We start from the raw sequence: 13,225 nt of genomic DNA on the forward strand, positions 1-13,225 counted from the left end.
TCCCAAGACTGGGGTGTTTATATGGGATTTTTTTTAAAACTAAAGTGTATTCATACTTCTGAGACGTTTTAGATTGTTAATCTCAAATTGTTATTTCTGCCTGCAGGAATCAGGTTTGGTCAAAACAAAACAAAACAAAACAAACAAAAGTTAGGCTATCAGGGAACACAGGACAGAGAGATTTCACAATGGCTTCCAAATTCTAGTGGGCTTTTTGAAAATAATCTCTTTAACACTTTCAAAATACATTTAAAATAATATATATGTTTTAGACATTATAGATCATCAGCTTAATCAGGCTCTTGCTGGAACAGCTCCAAGGTTTAAAATTCATGCATTTTCGTTAGCCAACATCTTTTTCTTTAATTCTTTCAACAGTAAATGGTGCAGAAAGATGAAACAGTAAAGTGGCAGAACTCTGCTCCAGGTTACATTTTTATCAGAAACCTTTATTCTTTAAGGCTGTGTCACATGTTACAATTTAAAGCATCAATGAAAGAGCAGACAGTGCGTCTCTGGTGGGCACAGGTCTCACAGCATGTATGGTATCCTTTAGGATGAGGATACCATAAGGCTGCCTGAAGCCATTTCTGTTTAAGAGTATGCCCTGAAGTAGAACTTTACTCACTGACTGCCTTGAGAATTCATGAAACAATTTGACCACATCTTGTATACAATTTTATTTTTTTTTTAATTGAGAAAAAGGTTCTGAGGTAGACACCCACACACACCCACACACACACACACACACACACACACACACACACACACGAGAGAGAGAGAGAGAGAGAGGGGGGGGGTGAGAAGGAGGAAGAGGGGAAAGAAAAAAAAAAAAGATAAGGAGGCTATGAGGTAATCATAGAGAAAAATATGTCATCAAATGATGGTGAGTTAAGAAAGGCCAGCACTGGTAGGCAGCCATGCAGGAGGACACACACACATAGAAAACACAAACACTGGCTAACTTGATGAGACAAAGCCCTGCGGTGATTTTAGGTGTCTGCTTTCAATTTAAACCTTAAGTTTGAGAAGTATTGTGCCTGATATACTTACACTTATTTAAAAGCAAAAGTCAAGAGGAGAAATGAATTTAGCACAAAGTAAGCATTTAGGATGCTTGAGAATGAAACACGTTGCAGCTGGCATCCTAGGAACCAGGGCTGAGTGATAGCATTCAAGAGATAAAAATGTGCAGTTCAAATTACAAAGTAAAATAAGAATACGATTACATGACAATTCAAGTTATATACCAAATGTGACTTTGTAAGAAGTTTGCTATTCATCCTAAAGGATAAGCCAAGAAATTATCATTTTCCTATCACTTACATAACACTATATAAAACTATCAAAAATACATTCACATAAATAGAACACTTTGCCTTTATTGAAGCTTTGTAGTAAGTATATGAAATTCTACATATTTCTCCTTCTGTGGAAATCATGTATTTGACTAAGTTGGGCTATTCTTAATTGCAAAATGTGGAGTGCCAAAGACTACCGAAAAATAAACAAGAATAAAAAACAGATTCTGTGTTAAACTGACCTATAAAACTGCTTTTGTATTCCCTATGTTCAGATAGCTAAGCACCAGGTTTTAATCAAAGGTAATTTGGTTCACTTTCATCTTGTTGAAAAGAGACATAACTAAGAATATCAAAGCAGTGAGCAAGCTCTGGCCATGAAGTTCCAACACATGATACAGGGCATTATTACTGACCGTAAATGCTCTTTTTTGTCTTTTGCTCCAAAGAATACGGTTTTTAAAATCTGATCTATGTATTCCTTCTTTTTGTTATCATTTCTTTCTTTTTTATTTTTTTAATAAATTTTTATTTAAATTACAAACAATCTTATTTTACATACCAATCAATCCAAGTTCCCTCTCCCTCTCTCCTTCGTGTCCTCCCATGGCACCCACCCACCCCGATCCACTCCCCAGGGAACATGAGGCCTCCAATAGGGGATCATAAAAGTCTATCACATCATTTGGGGTAGGACCTAGGCTTTCCCCATGTATCTAGGCTGAGAGAGTATCCCTTCATGGGGAATGGGCTTCCAAAGTCCTTTTGTGCACTAGGGATAAATACTGGTTCCACTGCCAGAGGTCCCATAGACTCCTCAGGCCTCCTAACTGAGACCCAAGTTCAGGTGGCCTGGTTCGGTCCTATGCTATTTCCCCAGCTGTTAGAATGAGCTCCCACTTGCTCAGATTGAAAGCTGACCTATGTATTTCTTTTTAAGTCTAGTTTCAACTTCTACTTTGTAAGTGAAAGGTAGATTCATTAATGTCAGAAACATCATTACTAAAAGATTATTTAATACTTTCAATAATTTACATACAATTATTGCTTGTTTTGTGATGAACAATTGTATTAAAAATATCTAGACACAATAACCTAGAATTAAGAGAATAGCAGTAGATGCTACATGACAGTCAAAAAGTATTTCAACTTTACTTGTATATATATCTTCTATAATGCTCCTTAAGACACCACAATCTTGAAAGTCCAGACAGTTTACAAAGACCAAAACAAGTAGGCTGAAGCTAAAACTGTACAACGTGACAGATAACACAGGAAAAGATCTGTTTTGGTTTTTCTGGGAGCCGTTCTGAAATTACACTATAGACACTGCACTCAACAATCACCTGAAGACTTTGTTTCCCAAAGATACTGCCATACGTTTTTTTATTTTTCTGGCATTCATACAATATCACACACACTTTTCATATTATAAACCCAACATTGAACTACACAGGCTTATGTAAGCTACTGACCATTTAAGAGAATTTACTATCACAGTGTGGCTCAACTGCATCCTATTAATAACCTTCCTATGTTATAAACATTATAAAATATTTTCTTGTAATGTGGTATAGGGACTCAAGCTCAGCATGAACCTCCCTGCTTTTGCCTTATTTAACCTCACAATTTCTTCCAGGCAAAATCCTCTTTCAATTACACTGAATAGGAGGGAAGATCTAGCCATTCTGGGAAAGAATATAAATGTTTTATTTCATGGTCATAAATGCATTAGCATTCCTTACTACCCAAAGAATAAAATAGCAAATGGCACCATCTGGAATTTTAAGTTTTCTTGGGGCAAACATTAATGGGGATGGGAAGAGGGGGAAGGAGGAGATTCTCTTTAAGACACATCCATTGTTGTATCTCAGATTTGGATGGCTTTGTTCATATGCTTCCCCTTGGTGTATCAGATACTCAAACAATCTATGTAAATGTGGCTTTTTAAATACCCATAACTCCAGCTCACTCTGCTTAATAGTACGGGAGAGGTGTGTGTATGAAGGGGGGACCTGTTTCGTTAATATAAAATCCCCTATGCGCCCGACAAGCTCTAAATTGCTGTTGACAGTTCCATACTGCCAATATGAGGATCTCATGGTATTTACAACTTGGCCCCATGTCTTCAGTTACATGTACATTCTGGGTATACTATGGCCCCACGTGTTCAGTTACATGTAATTCTGTGTATACCGTGCCCTAATACTTCATGATATGCTCGATAATTGCCAGTGCTTCACACTGCTCAAAAATTCTCTCCTCAAATTTGTATAATTTGTTTAAAAACAATTGTGCTGTCCTTAAAAAACAGGTGTAAACTGTGTAAACTCACCAGCCATTCCAAAATTAAGCTGAGGAATTTCTTCCGTCTTTGCCTTCTTGGGGGTTGGCAAGTCCCTTGAAGAGTCGGAGGGGAAGGCCCAAAGTTTCTTCCGTGGGTTGACAGTGGGTGTTGGCGATTTTACAGGCTTGTTTGTAGTAGGGCACCATCTGTAGCCAGGATTGGCCTTCATAAAGGCATCTTTATACTATAAACAAGCAAACAGCAGGATTAATTAACATCCAGACCAAAAAGTTCAACAGCATTCACACCTTTTCCCTCATTCAGACTATGACCAAGAAAACCATATTCCATGACTTCAGTGACCTTCCTTACAGATGATGACACTGCCACACAGAGATCTAGAGCCAGGGCAGACTTATCTAACTTGTGGGGTGAGAATACAGAGACCAGACATTTTGGACATTCCACTCTTTTTGTTGTTCCTGTTCTAAAAAAGTTGCCTGACTCTAGGGGGGCAGAGGAGGCTTTTTTATTAGAAAGAGTCAAAGGTTCTGAGGGCATAAAAGGCAGGGATAAAACTCCGGCCCTTCCACATCAGGCTGCAGTCACTAAGCACAGAGCAGAGTCCTCTGTGCGCTTAACAGACAGCACAGTACCAGCTACGCTACAGGTTATTGTCAACAGTGCACAGCACAGCAACTATTTCTTCTCTTAAAGCTTTAAAAATTGTGTGTGTGTGTGTGTGTGTGTGTGTGTGTGTGTGTGTATGAGTATTAAACTTCATCATCATCAAATATATTTTGCCTACAAATATGTTTTTATACCACTTGCGTGCCTGGTGCCTATGGAGGCTGTAAGAGGGGAGTTAGATATGATTGTGAGCTTCCATATGGATACTGGCAATTGAACCCCAGTCCCGACCTCTCCAGCCCCCAACACCTATTTCAAAGGGCACTTTAGTATACATTGCAGAGCATGAGTTAACAGCAGGCCCAGTAACAACCAGATTCTGCCCACTGGTTCACTTACCTTGCTAAGAATAGTTTTATAAAAATTCAATCTCTGCCTCAATGTTCTTGTAAGGCAAATGCACACAAAGTACAAAACTCACTTATAAGGTAAAGGAACCAAGATCAAGTCAAAAGGGAGCAAGGCAGTCTAGCTGACCAACTTTTTGGTTACTTTCAGACACAGGGCTAAGAAGAAGAAAGAGCAGTGGATGCAGTCTGATGACCTGGACTCGAGATGTACTTCTATCTAGCCACTTCTGGGCATCAGCTCCAATTCCTGCATTTGTAATGTGTAACAAACCTGCCAATATTTTTTTTAATGAGCACACAGGATGGCATACATGAATAATGTGGCATGTTATAATTAATCCATCACAAACTTTATGTTTTTTTATTTGTAAGTTTTAAAATCTTCATTTGCAACATCTTTTACCATTGTTTTTTCTGTTGTTTCATCCTTTTATCCTTCCCCCTAAATCTACCACCTCTTCATTCATTTCCATTATACATTCCCAGAGCTAAGTTGTTTGGTTAAAAAATATATTTCCTATGTATTCTTCAAATATCACTACTGTATTATATTATTAACACATTTTTTGAGATAGTTTGGTTTTGTAGTCAGGTTCTAAATTCACAATTTCTGCTTTAGTCTCCCAAGAACTGAGCTAATACAATTCTTTAATCTCACAGACTTGCCTTTTAAAATGGTAATGTTCAATATAAGCTCTAAATAACTTTTAGACAAGGGGTAAATGTTATCCTTTTGAGGGAAGGTGTAAGAACACCTAATCTAAATAATGTAGTATTAATAAACAATAAATGATATTTATCCCAATATTATCTAAAATCACTCTGACATTATTTTATGTATAAGACAGAAATTTACCTATTGATACACAGGGGTGTGTGTATAAATTAAACACATATGTTCCTAAACTCTAGTAATACTTTCCTTTTTTTAATTAAAAAAAAGAGATTTATTTTATTTGAGTGATGTGTGTATGTGTCTGTGTGCATCTGCACATTGCTCTTGGAGGCCAGAGGCATCAGGAACCTGCATTTACAGCCCAATGTGGGTGTTGGGAACTGAACCCTGGTCCTTTACTAGAACAGCATGGACTTAACCACTGAGCCATCTCTCTAGAAAATAAAGAGGTGAAATGAAACACAAGGTCAGAGCCAAACAAATTATAGCAGAATAAATTTGGAAACACAAAAGTTGATGTAAGAAGATACTGCCACAGTGAATTCTAGCGAATGGAAAATTTACATATTAAGCTGAGGCAGACAATTAACCTTGCCTGCTGTCTGAAGGTAAAAGGTGATAAATGGCAAGCAGGGATGAAAAGGCAAGAAGCAGACACATGCATCATCATCATAAGTAAAAGGCCCTCCTTTTATAGTGCTTACAATCCATAATTAACTACAGAAACATTGCTGTTTACTCATACTCTACAATACTTGCCCTAACTCAAGCATGGTTTTGCAATAGGTCTAGAAAACAGCAACATGGTATGTACTCACTCACATAAGGCTTTTAGACATAGAGCAAAGGATTACCAGCCTACAATCCACACCTCCAGAAAAGCTAGGAGACAAGGAAGACCCTCAGAAAGATATATATGGTCCCCTGGAGAAGGAGAAAGGGACAAGCTCTCACAAGTATATTGGGAGCATGGGGGGAGGGGATGGGGAGTTAGGGAGAAGAGGAGGGAAGAGGTGGGCATGACAGAGCAGGAAGATTGAGTCAGGAAAAGAATAGAGGAGAGCAAGAAAAGAGATACTATAATAGAGGGAGCCATTATAAGTTTTAAGAGAAATCTGGCACTAGGAAAATGTCCAGAAATCTACAAGGATGACCCCAACTAACAATCTAAGCAATAGTGGAGAGGCTACCTTAAATGCCCTTCCCTGATAATGAGACTGATGACTATCTTATATGCCATCATAGAGTTTCATCTAGTAGGTGACAGAAGCAGAAGCAGAGATCCACAGCTAAGCACTGATCTGAACTCTTGGAATCAGTTGCAGACAGGGAGGAGTGATGACCAAAGGGGTCAAAATCAGGCTGGAGAAACCCATAGAAACTGCTGACCTGAACAAGGGGCGCTCATGGACCCCAGTCTGATAGCTCGGAAACCAGCATAGGACTGACCTAGATTACCTGAATGTGGTGTTAGTTGGGACAACTGGGAAGTTTATGGGGCCTCTGGTAGTATGTATCTCTAGTATATGAATGGACTTTGAGAACCCATTTCACATAGAGGGATACTTCCTCAGCTTTTAGACACATGGGGGAGGGCCTGGGCCCTGCTCCAAATGATATGACAGACTTTGAAGATTCCCCATGCAAGGCCTCATACTCCCTCGGGAGCAGAAAGGGGATGGGATGGGGGTTTGTGGAAGGAACAGGGGAGGGCTAGGTGGGGGTAGGATGCAGGAACTGGGGTTGATATGTAAAACAAGCTTGTTCCTAATTTAAATTAAAAAATTACACATAAAAAACCAGCAAGTTTTCTATGAGTTGACAACAAGTATATAAGAGAAAGGCCTGGAATAGGGGGGAAGTTTTAGAAAACAGTTACAGACAATTTATAATGAAGAACAATACTCTAACTGTATCACAATATGAATTGTGCAGACTCTTAAATTCAATGTAAATGTTCAATACACACATATAATATTTTTATGTGTTAGCTTTTGTTTGTTGCTGCTGATTTAACTCAAAACTTCATATATGCTTAGTAGGCATTTTACCACTGAGATAGAACACTAAATCCCCCAGTCAATGATCAGAAGGGCTAAAAATTGTGAATGAGAAAAAATAACCCATAAATGTATTAATATAAGACAACAAACTAACATAAGCTTCAGACAGCAAGCACGTCTGGTCATAGACAAAAGCAGCTTCAGAGTGTAAAGATGCTTTTATGTCCTTGGAACTTGGTACTTCATCAATCATTTGATATGATTCAGTTTTTAAGAGACAACAGAAAGGTTTGTCATTTGTTATGACAAGGTTACTAGGAAAGAAATTACAGAGGAAGAAGGGAAATGAAGTAATGCTGGGAGACTTTGTTTACAGTCTGGAGCAAATAGCTAACTATAATAATTGCCATGTAGGTCAACCATGTGGACAAAATCCATCATCACAGGAAGAAAGGCTTCAAGAGATAGGCCCCATCTATGCAGACACACAGGGACAGACTGTTCACGCTGGAGGTGAGAGGGAAACCCATCTACAGAGACATCAATCCCTTACTGATCCTAAGATTTTGAAGAAAAACTCACACATATCTAAACTTTTGCAAAAATACTGATTTTTTCAAAATTCTATGAAAATCAAAATTCACCGTATGGCCAACTTTTTTCCTTCAAATTTTCAACTGATTAAATAAGCTAACCTAAATTTGCTTTACAGACAGCTCCTCACTGATAGGGGGCATTCAGTAATGCTGTCTTCTCTAGGCCCTAACCTCTACTGTATTTTGTTAGCAATAACAAAAATAAATTGCTGCTTCTTTTGTTTTTCAGTACTGTCTCTAAATGCATACCCTCTGTCACATTGCTTTACCTCCTTTATATCTGACAATGCTATCATTATATAACAAAAGACAATAATCTATTATGTTAATGCTTTAAAAATGGGGACTCAAACAATAAATGCTTTTCAGATCATTACATAAATGGAAGTTTGATCTACAATGTACCTTAATATTAATGAAAGGTTTTCTCCTTTATTTAATTTTAATTGAGTTTGGAGTGCTATCTCAGTGTCCATTAGTATTTCCAGATTATTTCAGCCTCAATCTACACAGTGAAAAGAAATGGCAACTCTGGTGAGAGTCTACAATAAGACATTCTGAGAAGGTCTGAACAACCAAAGACAGATGATGTTGGTACAAATATATAAAATCAAATCTTCCAAACCAATCAAAAGATTATACAGAAAATTATTTACATTTTTACAGAAGAGCTCTAACACATTTTATCTTACACACATCCACGATGGGAAGCTGAAGGACCTCCCATGATAGACAGTTCTTTTAGAGCTGTGTTTTTCATCAGTAGGCAGAATTACAACACACAACCAGGTCACAGCTCAGCACAGACGTGGTGCTAATCAACAGGGGAGGGTCTAATCTCTACAGAGCACAGAAGAGAAGTAGTTTTAATCAGTGGGGCATGGGGTTGTCTAACCTGTACTGTGTGTGTATGTGTGTGTGTGTGTGGGGGGTGATAAGAATCTGTGCCTCCTTAGTAAGAAAACTCTTCCTTCACAGAAACTTAGACCTGCCAGTAGTACAGAGTGGTGTACAACTTGGTGTAAGTTATCCTTGACAGTTTTTAAAAACAGAAATAAAGTTCAACTTCACATGATAAAACACTAAATTTGGCTTTGGGTTTGATGGAAAAGCATTTCAAGCTATATATTAACCCAAGAGATATTTGTGATAAAGCTAGTCAACAGGAATTACAAACTTGAAAATGGAACTGTGCTATTCTATTACAGAAAAGACAAAAAAAAAAAAAAAAAAAAAAAAAAAAAATCCTGAAAGGAACGGAGCTAGCTATGGATATCGCTACTTAAATACTAGAAGAGTTGGTGTGGCAATGACAGTTTCTTTTCGAACACAAATATATTTAAGATGTAGTTTTACTCACTAATTTAGATAATTAGGAGAAAATTATTTCATTTTCCACTAAATTTCATCAGTTTCCACTTTCCACTAAATGTTTTTTTAAAAATTCAGAATTTCATTAGAATTTTTAACCTTGGGCTGACAAATTGGCTCAGTGGGTAAATGATGTTTAACTTCAATCACTGGAACCCACATAGTAAATGCTGTCTTCTGATCTCCACAGGCATACATGTATATGGTGCATACATGTATATGGTACTCACATGCACACATGATCATACACACATGCACGCGCGTACACACACACACACAGTTAATAAAAAAAATTTAACTTGTTTTTAAAGTTTTTAAAGAAAGTGATGATGGAGGTTTGTGTAAGGGGGAAAAAAAAGTTGAGGGGCATCTAGATTGCTTCCAGGTTCTTGCTATTACAAATAGTGCTGCTATGAACATAGTTGAACAGATGTCTTTGTTGCATGGATGTGAATCCTTTGGGTATATGCCTAAGAGGGGATTGTCGGGTCCTGTGGTAAACTAATTCCCATTTTCCTGAGGAACCGCCATACTGATCTCCAAAATGGCTGTACGAGTTTGTACTTCCACCAGCAGTGGAGGAGTGTTCCCCTTTCTCCACATCCTCTCCAGCATGAGTTGTCATTGGTGTTTCTAATTTTAGCCATTCTGGCAGGAGTAAGATAGTGTGGCACATCTACACAATGGAATACTGCTCAGCAGAAAAAAATAATGGAATCTTGAAATTCACAGGCAAGTGGATGGCACTTGAAGAAACCATCCTGAATGAGGTAACCCAGTCACAAAAAGAGGAACATGGAATGTACTCGCTCATATATGGATTTTAGACCTAGAGCAAAGGAACACCAGCCAATAATTAACACCACCAGAGGAACTAGGATACAAGGTGTATTCTAAGAGATTCATATAAAGTCCCTCACAGGAGGGGGAAGGGACAAGTCCCCCAGAGCACAGGGGAAATGGGGAGGGCAGCGAATGGAGAGAGAAGTAGGAGAAAGAGATGGGGAGGAGAGGAAAACATGTGCGACTAGGAAGACTGAGTCAGGGTGGGAATAGAAGATGAGAGAGAGAGAGAGGGAGAGAGAGAGAGAAAGAGAGGGGGAGAGAGAGAGAGAGAGAGGGAGGGAGGGAGGGAGGCAGGAAGGGAGAGAGAGAGAGAACACATAAAAGAGGGAGCCAATATTGGTTTGAAGAGAAAATTGAAACCAAAGAGAGGTCTAGAGACCTACAAGACTGCCGCCAACTAACAATTTGAGCAACCTTGGAAAGGCTACCATAAATGCCCTTCCTGGATAGTGAGATCAACAACTAACTTATCCATGGAGCCCTCATCTAATACCTGTTGGAAACAGGAGAAACACCCATACCTAAACACTGAGTCGAACTAGAACCCAGATGCAGATGGATAGGACAAGACCAGGTTGCAGAAACACATAGAGACAGCTGACCTGAACAAGGAGGAGCTAACGGGCCCCAGACTGATAGCTGGGAATCCAGCATGGAACTGACTCAGGCCCCCACTGAATATGGGTCTCAGCCAGAAGGACTGAGCAGTCTAAGGGACTCAGACAGTGGAACCAGGATGTATCCCTGGTGCACAAAAGGACCTTACGAACACATCACCCATGGAGGGATAACTGCCTTAACCTAGAGACAGGAGAGAAGTCCTTGTCCCTACTTCACATAACCTGTCAGATCTACATGACCCCACCTGGATGGCATTCCCCTGCATATGGAATCGGGGTGGGGGGATGGGAGGGGAGAGTGGTTAGGGTGCATGTGAGAGGGCAGAGAGGGTAAAAGGGAGGGAGGAAGGGAGGGAGAGGGAACTGGGATCGACATGTAAAATAATAAATTAAATAAATAATAAAAAAGATCCATTCTGATTACATGTTAAAAAGTCTGAATTATGAAATGCTTACATTTTCTAAAAAAAAAAAAATGTTCACTTGGTTGAATAATTTTCCTAAACTCTTTAATTGCAAAGGAGGCAAACAAGAATTTTTAATGAGCCTTTTCCCCCCTCAACTGTACGGATTAGTACTGTGCATAATTTGTGAAAAAGGCAACAAATCTTAGAGTAGGCAGTCCATTACCAGTATCGCAAGAGAAAAGTAAGAGTCAAGGAAACACCATAAATAGAAATAAAAATTTGTATTGCTACTCACTCTTTTAAAATCAGGAAGAGAAAGGCACAAATTATATAATAATGGTCTAGTTAACCACACACCACAACAGTGGTCAAATATGATTACATTGCCTGTGCAGGAAAAAGGTCTTAGTTGGGTAAATAAACTATGATGCTTGCACAATGACCAAAATGCCTAAGGACACATTCTGAGACTATATTCCTGTGTGTAAACTAAACTAGTCTCACTCTAATAAGGGCAAGGATACAGACGGCAAATAAATGTAAAGCATTCGTATTCACAATGCACTGTGCTAAAAGAATGCCTTGTGTTTAGTAAAACATTCAAAACTGGAGGTTCAGAGTTGAAAAGTTATACCTGAAATAGTTTTCAAAATGACTTGGGCATGAGGATCAGAGGTCTTCTTTGATGTGGCTTTGTATCACTAGCAACTACCACAAAATCTGAGTACTGAAACTTCTTAATAAGCACTGGCTGACTGAACTGACATTCCAATTAAGACTGCAATATTAACAAAAAAGGCTTCAGCACCATTACATGCCCTTTAATGTAACTGTGAAACATTTAGTAAATAAGCTGAAAGAAATAACCACTAGAGAGCAATTGTGTGATAATTTGGGAAGTAGCTGAATCGATTAGACTTTGGAGTAGAAATGAGACAATATTTTATATGAATAACTATAAACAAGGCAAGATGCAATGTGGGACATTCTGGTTTCCACTTGTAGGCTGCAGGGGGTTACCTAAACAGATTTCATTATAGTACCACAATGGCAAATATTGTGATGCTAATTAAGTAATTAATAAAGGATTTCCTGTGCAAAAATAATAGGTCCTCCTCTTAAAAGTGGCCACCTATTGGGTTTGTAAATTAGCTGTATTTAAGAAAAGGAAAACACTATATTGGCAATACACTGCATGTTTTCCAAAATCAAACTCAAGTATTTAATTATAGGAAGCATATGCAGCTCCCTGTGAGGTTTCAGATAATTGTTTACTTTATCATATAAGCATGAGTATAAAAGGGTATAAACCTATTTAATGAGAAGGGTTTATTGTTAATTACTGTTAGGCTTGTGGAAATCTATAGAACATTTAAAATCATGTAGGTTGCTGTAATTGATTTTAAATTTTATAGATGCCCAGCATAGTTAAAATTCTATCTTTAACAATTAGTAAATTCCTAAAGCCTTCTGTGATCATTAATTACACAGCAACACTAGTCATTTTCCTTGGATTCAAATTTCCCTGAATGTTTTAAAAGAAATTTTTATGTTGCAGAATTCCTTATTAAACAACTCAATAAAACCATGTCAATTGAAGACATTATTTCTCCACATACTGAGATGTCTAATAAAATATCTTAAAATTACATTGTTTTATTCCCTGCTGGTTCATTTTCCTCCCTCAGAAGTTAATAGGGTGGAGGCAACTTTCATGAATCAAAATTTTTTGCAAGTTCAAACTCTAAGGAAATAATGTTAGAATTATTCCTTTCAGACTTAACTATAATACAGTATTTATTCCTTATTTAGAACTAAGCCCACTCATAATATATTTAATGTACAATGATCACATACTGATTCCAGATTAAAATAAAAACAAATCTAGTACATAATTTTTGAAGACAGTTAGTTACTGCTATTATTGTGGAATTTATGTGCCACCTTTCTGAACAGTCTTCTCATGAGGAAATGTTTCTCACCAGTTACTACTGCTCACACAGTATTTGCAAGCATGCACACGTCACAGAACACTTTCTTCTACTCCCATTCATTCATATATTAGTTTTTAAATTTTC

General features: G+C 38.0%; 2 protein-coding genes across 9 annotated transcripts in view; one reads left to right on the forward strand and one right to left on the reverse strand.

Moving 5' to 3' along the window:
• The window catches only part of Cd47 (CD47 molecule), an 812,520-nt gene that overhangs the window by 371,614 nt on the left and 427,681 nt on the right, over positions 1-13,225 (forward strand). The window lies entirely within an intron of this gene.
• The window catches only part of Bbx (BBX high mobility group box domain containing), a 231,707-nt gene that overhangs the window by 66,638 nt on the left and 151,844 nt on the right, over positions 1-13,225 (reverse strand). The window contains exon 6 of the mRNA XM_051191598.1: positions 3,637-3,832. Within this exon, the coding sequence (XP_051047555.1) occupies positions 3,637-3,832 (196 nt within the window). The remainder of the gene's footprint in view (positions 1-3,636; positions 3,833-13,225) is intronic.

Source organism: Phodopus roborovskii, unplaced genomic scaffold (genome assembly GCF_943737965.1).
Source record: "Phodopus roborovskii unplaced genomic scaffold, PHOROB, whole genome shotgun sequence".
NCBI classification, from domain to species: domain Eukaryota; kingdom Metazoa; phylum Chordata; class Mammalia; order Rodentia; family Cricetidae; genus Phodopus; species Phodopus roborovskii.